The 9,939-nt window shown below is 38.9% G+C and overlaps 1 protein-coding gene across 1 annotated transcript; it reads right to left on the bottom strand.

Moving 5' to 3' along the window:
* Nucleotides 1-268: 268 nt before the first annotated feature.
* RGCC (regulator of cell cycle) lies at nucleotides 269-9,464 on the bottom strand. The gene is made up of 5 exons (XM_075199775.1): nucleotides 9,289-9,464; nucleotides 7,039-7,212; nucleotides 2,558-2,665; nucleotides 1,460-1,522; nucleotides 269-626 (listed from the first exon to the last, which is right to left on the bottom strand). Exons 1-5 carry the CDS (start codon nucleotides 9,320-9,322, stop codon nucleotides 619-621), a joined length of 387 nt encoding a protein of 128 aa, XP_075055876.1. The 5' UTR covers nucleotides 9,323-9,464; the 3' UTR covers nucleotides 269-618.
* Between the last annotated feature and the right edge of the window lie 475 nt (nucleotides 9,465-9,939).

Consider the following 9,939-nt stretch of genomic DNA (forward strand, 5'->3'; position numbering starts at 1 on the left):
AAGCATAATATTTAATAGGTGTAAATTATCCTCCTAAACCACTAAAAGGTATTTCAGAGCAAACCACAGTGAGGTTATGACTCACAGCGGTGTCAGCAGGTCAGGGCTAATGTTAGCAGCAGCAATGTGAGAGGGGGATATTACATTGGAAGGACAGTCTAAACCTACAGGATTTCTGGGGGCCACAATCTCAGACCAACTGACCATGGTAGAGCCAGCCTAGACCCAACAGTATCTTAGGGAAATAATAAGTGGCCATACACATGAATAAAAAGAAAATCCAAACAATGTTTTATTTGTATACAAAAATATATTATATTGGGAAAAAAGGCTTCATTACATTTGTATCAACTATAATATTACAAATTATCTCCATAAAAGCATTTTAAATTACAAGCAATATTTATGTAAAAAATACAGTCAACTGTATCTTTAAAGTGATTTAAACAAATATCAGGTTTTCTAAACCATGTAGCAGATCCATATGCTGAGATCACAAGGCTGTAAGTAGGTAGGATCTTCAGTTGGTAATGTCTGCCTTATATAACACTACTTCATGAGGAGTTCTAGACTTCTGTCCCTTCAGAGATCACACTGTGTGACCAGCCATACAGTGCTTCACATGCCTGGGGGGGAGAAGAGACACAGAGGTTAGGTTGGTATAGATAGAATGTTTTGCAGAGAGTTGGAATGTTCAGTGATCATCGAGGTGTGTTCTAGTCCTGTGACACATGAGAATCCAACGCTAATGGACAGTTCACAAGCTATGTAGATGAGGTGATGCTTAGATGTAGGTCCTCTAATTTTAACAAAGGTCATTCTAGTGGAGGGGGTTTGTGGAAAACGAGATACCTGTACAGATTATGCAGGTTTTACTAATCATGAAGAAAAACGCAGGGCAAAATGGAATAAAAGGGAATCAACTTCCACATACTTCCATCATTACATTCTGCAGGAGTACTGGTTCCCAGCTAGTCCCAGTGGGAGTGGATAGTGCAGTCCTGGCCAAACTGCTGCTCTCTAGGTGTTGTGAAACTACAAGCCCCAGCATGCTCTTCCAGCAGACAGCTGCCAGGGTATGCTGGGATTTGTAGTTTCACAACACCTGAATAGCAACAGTTTGGGCGGGCTTGGGATAGTGCAAGTATTCTGTACTAGTGGAGGTGTTTGGAATACTATAAAATCTATAAATATGGATAAGTTTAAGAAACCCCATCAATGTGCAATCTAATAGCAAAAAATAAACCGCTCTTTTCTGTTGAATTCTCTTACGGTCAGTAACACCACTGGACACTGCAGGAAACATGTCATGGGTCTAAAACACCCAGGTAATGGGGTGAACTTGCATTAATATTCACAACAAGGTTGCATATAATGCTGCACATTAGATTTTAGGATTTGTGTTAAATCATACAGTACAGGAGAAGGGGAGGAGGTTCGAAAATGATTTTATACTTACTTGCAAGTGTCCTGTCAAGATCTGCAATAAAATCTTCCAATTCTTTTGTATCACCAAGTTTAGCTGTGGATACAAATAGAAACATCTTATTAAAGTATAAAGGGGCACTGATATTACAAAAACAGAATGCAAAACAGTGTAATTTTACGTCAGTTATACTTGCTATGCTATAATTGACCTAATGAGCCATAAATCTGTTTGTACAGAGCATGCGTTACTTAGAACACTGCAAGCCAATCACACATACTCTAGCTTCTGTACTGCACTAGAATGATGGCACTATAAAGAATCCTCAATTTCATAAAGAGATCTGCTTTCCCCAAGGGATGTCACAAATATCATGCCTGGCAGATTTAGTCAAGTATAAAACACTGTTATTTTAGTTATATATAGCCTGGCTAAGCTAAATTATATCAAGTCAAATAGTAGGTTTACTTACAACCAGCCTTACACATAACACTTGTTAAACACACACCAACCAACAAAACAGTTAATATCAATGGATAGACTTGAGATAAGGTTAACCTGTAACACTTCATTATGGGAGTTTCTAGGTGCCACTGCAAAATCTGTAAAGCTAGGTACACACTACACAGTTTTCATCCGCTCGTTCAAAAGTCGGGTCAGTGTATGCAGTTACACGATGGTCGAAAGTCTGCCCACATGGAAGATTGTCGCCTCATTTGGTTGGTCGTACCGTTTAATATTTTCGTTCCAATCTCGTATCCGTTGTGTAGTGTGTATAAAATTCTGACCGATCCACAACAGAGAGTACGAAATTACAGTCATTGCTCACGACAACATGGCTGTAAAAAGTTGCTAAAGGGACGTCCGCTCTTCCCTTTATCGTCCTAAACAAGGCTAGTGTGTATGCAGTCCATGGACCGAGCGATCGGAACATCGATCGCATGTAAAATCGATCGGCATAAAAAGTTGGTGGAAAATTCTGTAGTGTGTACCTAGCTTTAGGTATATTAGCCTGCTGGGTATTGTAAATGTACTTATGCAGAGTTGATAAAGTATTCAGCAAAACAATGGGTTGTTATAAATGGCTGAAATTTCAGTGAATTCAAATGATGTAAACACCTCATATTATACCTTTTCGAGGAGTCTCTACTGGGGAGGACAGTGGTGGTGACGACAGTGTTGGAGAGTTGAGCTTTTCATCACTGAAACTAAAGCTGTTTCTACAAAGAGAATCCGCACCTAAAAACAAACAAAAAGGTCAACAATCAGCATAAACCAGGGTGCTTATATTCAGGTTACACACCTGGAAGGCGCAATAGGTTTATTGCAGTTCAAAAAGATCCAAACATACCACAACATTTTAACAAACATTTAACCGCACTCAATAACAATATATTTTCCAACATGTGACTATTCCTATTCTAATACAACATTCAGGAACAAGATTTGACTAAGGGGTATATTTACTAAACTGCAGGTTCGAAAAAGTGGCGATGTTGCCTATAGCAACCAATCAGATTGTAGCATTCATTTATGTAATGCATTCTACAAAATGACAGCTAGAATCTGATTGGTTGCTATAGACAACATCTCCCCTATTTCAAACCCGCACTTTACTACAGAATGATTCAAACTACCGGACCTCTCAGGACAGTAAACATATTTAGTCTCACATTATGTGGCAGCAGAGTTATCCATCTGAAATCTAAAATGTACCGGATGCCTGTCCACAATGGAGGCAGCCATTTTGTTGGAGGAACAAATATTTATGAGAATGCAACATGCCAAATCAATAAAAACTAGTGACAAACTGAGACATCTGGTTCATGTCTCAGTGACAAGTTCCTAGTGAGTTGATATTATTATAGCCCACAAAATGGCTCTGTATGAAAGGACAGTTCTACCTCAATACTGTTCAACGAGCCTTGACAACAGAAAACTGTTCCAGAACTGTAATATTTGCACACACATTTTGTATTGACTTTTCAGTCACTGCCCTTGTTTCTCTAGTCCATTACAGTTAAGGCAAATTGCCAGATTTAAGGTCAGAGTAAAAGCCCTATAGTTTGTTTTCAGTGCCAGGCTTAGGACACAGCAGAGACAACAACCTATTTCTTCTAAGTCTCTGAACTGTTTTATGTTTACAATTAAAGGTTAAATGTTTTTAAATGCCTGTAGCAAATTACGAAAGAGGTGCAAGTTCAATCTGAAATCCAGTTTCTTCAGGGATTTCAAGTTTCATCTATAACCTCCTCATCCTCAAGTAAAACCCACTGCTCCTTTAAGCATCTTGTGAGACATGTGCATATTTTCACATTAACTTGGCAAAGCAAAGAAGGAACATCTAAATTTAAGGAAGCCACAGAGGCAGAGTTATACTTAAAATTAAATAAAAAGACTAGCCTTAGGTCAAAATAAATATAATTACCACTGTAAAAATATTTCATGCGACTTAAGGCACAAAAACGTGATCTTGGAATTCCAGAGAAGATTTTTTTTATTAAAATAGTTTTAGAAAATAAATTTCTACAAATAAAGGTTTATAGTAAATGTTATCCAGAAAGTAGCTTCATGAATGAAGTTTCTTATTTTAATATAGGGAATATGTATTGCACTGAACCCCAAATATTTATCAGAACAAATCTACTGATTGCAAGAACATGGGCAACAAATATTATAGGTGATCATTTTAAAGGCTTGATCTGTCATAATATCACTGCTGAAAAGCACCAAATTATTTGTTCTAGACTGCACCCCTTCCCAGTTTATAATATTTGTGCCCCCTGCAGTCACAACTGGCCAATAAACCACTGTCAGCAGCACCTATGAATATTTCATTATGTCACCATTGCTGCTTACAGTCTATATCAGGGATTGGCAACCTGCGGCTCTCCAGATGTTGGGAAACTAGAAATCCCAGTATGCCTTGCCACCTATATGCTGGTTATCTTCTGGCAAAGCATGCTGGGACTTGTAGTTTCACAACACCTGCAGAGCCGCAGGTTGCCTACTCCTAGTCTATATTCTCTATCTCAAACATAATACACACTAGGGTCCATTGTGTCAGCAGCCAATTAACCTACAATAATGTATGACGAGGAATTAAGATTCCCAGCACAAACTACACACTTATGCCAATATGTTTTAATGAATATTCAGAAAGAAAATAGCCTTGTTAAGAACAGGAAAGATTTTCCCCTTAAGCACATTTAAGGCACCTCTTATAGTAAAAGAATATTTGTTATGCTATTTGCTAGGTAAACCATCCTGACATGTTCTGTTTGTATTTAGAGCTTTCCCACTTCACAGAGTTCCAATACAACATGTTATAACAAACTGCACCATAGACTGTCTTCAGTCTCAGCAATGTGGCAGAAGATGAGAGGTATGTTCTGTAATGGGATTAGGAAGTAGAAAACAGCACAGAAATTCACTCACAACTGAAGTGCAAACTACAGTATTGTTATGGCAACTAGAACAAACGTCTTAACCACTAAAAGCCACATATTTCCTGTCTGTTTAAACCATGATCTGTTTAGCAGCCAGTCACAGGATATAAGGTGGTAAAAAGGTCACCATGTATTTTAGCATAATGTCTAAGGTCATAAAGACAAAACACATGTAACTCGGTTGCAACAGTTTAAGACACCTGCAAGTTATAATCTGCATCATAGAACTTCTAAGCCCCAAGGGAGGGGTCTAGTAGGATTCAATTGTCAGTTACTCACTGACGACGCTGCTTCTCCACCATGTCACTGGCTGGAGCTTCGTGTGGGGGAGAGGCAGGGACATAACACTGAATGGATGGAATTATGTCACTCATTGTATTAGGCGTCACCTAACCCGTAGCACCCTAGGGAGGCTATAGGTAATACTGACATATTTATACGGCATCTCCAGACAGAATGATGGACATCTCCCTGACTAATGGATGAGATCATACTACACTGTGTATGTTTTGTACAGACTGCGTAATTGAGAAGCTGTCTTCTAGTGTGACATAGTCGTTAAACAAGATAGTTAAACAGTGAGATGACTGATTGGAAGTCTAGCCCAGGAGGTGAATATGTCAAACACCACAGAGTTAATCAGTATCTACAGGAACAGATCAGCTAAAAGTAATCCTGATCCTTTCAGTTTAAGCAGCAAACATCAGTAATGTTTGGTTGCAATTCCATCTACACATAAATCAATTGCAATGTGACAAAGCAACACCACAAATAAACAGGTAAACTAGCAAAAATATTAGCTGACCTACATCATATTCATTTTTTCCCATTGGACAGGGGACTCTAGCAGTGGGTGTACTTGGTGGAAGATGGTGTCCCAGGATTGGATATGAGTGTCACCTGATTGCCTCACATTATACCTTGGCGTTGTCAAAGCCCCTCCCCTGTGATGTGGATGGGAAGGACCTTGACAATTCTGATAGTGTTACACAAGGTCTGTTCAGGAAGGAAAGTGGATATGCTGTTCAAGACCGTTAGATACATTGGGGCATCTAGCAAGTCAATGGATGGTGGGTGAATAAACTTTTGTATTTTATCTGAATTAATTTGCCTGGAATAAGGCATTATTCAGTACATATACCCAAAATTACTTGGGAGGAAAGACATACCAAATAATAGAATCTTGCAAATAAATTTGAAATACTTTAAGGTGCATTTGAATAGGATTGATGCACTTTTTTGTTATCAGTCCTTATCTCCTGATTGTCTGTATGTCCCTGTATTGAAGTGAGCAGGGACAGAACAACCTGCAGCTAATTGGATCATTGCAATGTAAAAATTAACACAGAGTATATCAGGTGTCAAACACACCTCTATATGAAACAAAGTTCATACATGAAATAAGTTTTCTTAGAACAGCAACTTGCATTTTAGTTATAATGGCACGTGATGTTTTCAACCATGCAAATGTAGATTGTACATGACAGTGTTAATTTAAATGCCAGAATACAGTTAAGGTATCATGATACAGTTCTGATGCAGCACTTTGTCTAATGCACCAGCACTTACTGTACAGATGTGGTATACAATTACAGCTCCGTGTCATGGGTCTTAACTTAACTATATTGTTTACACTGCATTTTCTTGCAGCTTAATGCAGGCATGTAAAGGTAACCTGTGGTTGTCAATGTCATATGCTGTAAGCAGACAGTCATTGACCTATAACTTCCAGCATCCTCTCAGGTACAGCAATGTAATTAGAGATTGTCAAAGCATAAAAAGGTTCCCCCGCTCTTCAGATGGTGCCTCTGTCTGGTCTCTCCAATAACCCGGTCACCTGTGCCCGTGATGAGTTCCATACCTCAGAGGGTAAAGCTCTCTCAGTGCTGAAGGGAAGCCTGGCAGGAGTTATGAGTTTGCCAGGAACTAAATATGGCACCCGATTAGACAGGTATGGCACTGATCCAATCAGGTGCCACATTCACCGCCACCTCCAGTACTAGCCAACTGAATGGATAGGGTGGGTTCAGACACTGACTAGAGAGGGCAGATTGTGGACAATAGCCATAAGTTAGACAACCAGCTTATCTAATGAACACCAAAGACTAGGACTCCTGTGCATGTTCCTATTCACCCCATAATGTCACCTGAACAGTTGCTCACTTTCTGAGTCGCTGATTCCACTGTCACTGATACTGGCACTACTCCTCCTCTTCATGGTCTGCAAGTGTTCATCATATCGGAAACGCCTCTTGTTGAAAGGAGAGGAAAAATCTTCTAACACTGCATCAAATTCACATAACACCTCATTTAAATCATCGTCTTCAATAAAGGCGGCTGAAAAGAAGTACAAAGAGCAGTAAGAAAACAGTTCCACATACTCTTACATAATATGAATTTTAACACATATATATATATATATATATACACACATGCATTTTGCATTTTGGTTCCATTTCGCACAGAACCTTCTGCCCAGTGGAAACTGTGGTTAACCAACAACCCTCATAAGCCTAGTCTGAAAGACAGTTCATACTGATTACAAAAAAATAATACAAACAAACATTTTGTCCTGTTTAGCACAGAACTGCTGGTCTTCCTTTCTTATAAGGGATAATTATACATATACCACCCAATTTCTGCCCTTGGGAAATTCTTCCAATGCCACCACCTCTTTGGATAAACCAGCCAAATAACAAGCTTGCTCTTGAAAGTGAAGCCAGCGTGATCGCTATGCTTATATCAATAATACAAACACCAATGTATGCTGCTAAAGACGAGAAGTGAAACCAGCCAAGGTCAGTTGCAGCAAATGTATAGTTTAGTTTGTGTCGTCTAAGTATTTAATGGAGTGTAAGGGCCACATACTAAACACATGATCTACCAGGCAGCAAAGCTTCACAATTTCAATAAATAGGGTCCTTTTATAAAGAATTTCCATTTCACTGCTTGAATGCCACGGCAGCCACGGCATACTCAAACTATAGTTTCTCTAACTGTACTATTCTCCCCTAACAATCTTTTTTTTTCTTCTTAAAAAGTATTTCTATAACCATTAAAATGTGTGTGAAAGTATTACCTATATATCTTAGCCTGAGCCAAGCGAAGTGTATAGAAGTGAAACCTGGCTGATGCATATGATTACTGTACAGATTAAAGGGTCTGCATTCACAGTATCAATTAAAAAACAAAAAACAAACAAACATGACAATATATAGCAGATACAACCCTGTATTAAAATATATGATGAGCCTATGTATGGAAGAGATAATGCAAAACACATATAGGCAATAAGAACAGCCAACACATCATGGTAAGCTAATTTGTATAAAGCAAAGGGCATCGTCCTGAAAATGAGTAAGCATAAAACCACTGAATGAGTCACTGTCTATTACAGGGTTTGGTAATTCTGCAAAGATGTGATCATGTAATTTTAAGACTGTGATTAGTTTTCAAGACTTTCCCTTAACTGCCCCCTCAAGCAGTCCTCAGATTGGCACATAACTGTAACTAAGTAAGCAGGGCTTGTGTGGATGTTGTTCAGCTGTATTGGCAGCACCAGTCTCTTCCAATGTGGGTACTTACTCATAATAAAGCATTAGCAGGAGGCTGGGAACAAAAGCCAGAGAAAGCCTCCTTAACAAAACATTACTCCCCACTTTATGGGAAGCTCTTAATTCAATAGAAATAGCCCACATTCAATAGCACATCTGCTATGACAGAAGCATGCATAGATACACAGTGCACAGGGTAAGGCTATACAGCTCTTCAAAATCATTTTGTAAACAAAGAAAGAGGGCTTTAGTGCCTGATGTGTCTGTAATATAAATTAAAATATAAAATATTAACTTTGCTGTAGAACTACAAGTGCCAGAATGCCTTAAGAGAAGCACTTCTTTTTTTTAACAGAGTTAGACAGCAAGTTGCACTCCTACTTTTTTAGATTTACAAGTCTTAACCACAGGCTGGCAGGTCGTACTGGGACTTGTAGTTCCACAACTGTCGGAGAACTACACACTGCACACCTCTTTTTATTATCCCATATACACAAACATGCAATCTATTAAATCAGCCTAAAAATAAATACGATCTTGCATTCATATTGGTGAAATATTAACAGTCTGAATCAGCAAAAGCAGTTCCGTGGGCTATGATGGAGTTAATATGGCACAGCACGTTTTCTGAAGGTAGTCGATGATCAGAACCTGTTAAATATCAAATAACCAGGAGGAATGAATACCCGAGGCTGTACAATGATTTACAGTACGTGGGATAATCAGTGCACACTACTGCAGAAGTGACAAGTGTTAGCATAAGGCGATCTATGGATATGCAGACTCCAGCAGAGAACCATCAATACGACTCAGTGCATTAGTGAAAGTTGTACGTGATAAACTTGGAGATCGCTCTTACCTCTCCTTGGGGTCTTCACTTTCGGGGACTTCATGGCTCTAACTCAATACAATAAGAAACCAAATTCTTCCTTAGAAAAGGATGGAGTCCAGGAATGAGATGTGCGGCCACAGGACTGTGCTGATCTGTGTGCTGTATCCCAGATAGTACGGTCCTCATCTGCTGCACAGTACCTCTAATAGTGCTTATATGTGCTGCCTCCAGCGGGGGCTGACGTCACAGTGGGCGGAACACAGGAAAGTTCCATTCATTGTTGTCAAAATAGTAAGGCTGAGGCTGGTGTGGTCATACTCACGTGTACAGCTAGAGGGCGCCATACACCATACACATATAAACTTTATTAGTGTCTCACTTTTTGAGTAAAAAAAAAAAACAATAATTGCCCTAAATGAATTTTGTTGTAGTTTTAACTTCATAAAAGAGCATAGGTTATACTTGATTAAAAATAATTACTTCACATTCGTCGTTATAGTCCTTTATAGTCTTACACTTTGTACCTTAAGCTTCTGGTCGTAATCGTTCCTGTATGACTTTTGTGTTGACAATTGAATAAATTTGATGGGAAACGAACCCATATTTTCATACATGAATAGGGTTGTATTAAACCCCTAATTTGCATTCTTCAGAGTGTGTTGCTACGTTTTGGCTGAA

The sequence above is a fragment of the Mixophyes fleayi genome, chromosome 2, assembly GCF_038048845.1.
Source record: "Mixophyes fleayi isolate aMixFle1 chromosome 2, aMixFle1.hap1, whole genome shotgun sequence".
NCBI lineage: Eukaryota > Metazoa > Chordata > Amphibia > Anura > Limnodynastidae > Mixophyes > Mixophyes fleayi.

Bases quoted from the DNA above. Each gene is read 5' to 3' on its own strand.
- RGCC (XM_075199775.1), bottom strand. From the start codon at position 9,322: ATGAAGTCCCCGAAAGTGAAGACCCCAAGGAGAG. The intron at 7,213-9,288 runs GTAAGAGCGATC...ACTTCTTTTCAG, and splicing joins AGTGAAGACCCCAAGGAGAG to CCGCCTTTATTGAAGACGAT. The intron at 1,523-2,557 runs GTATAATATGAG...TTGTATCCACAG, and splicing joins AGTAGAGACTCCTCGAAAAG to CTAAACTTGGTGATACAAAA.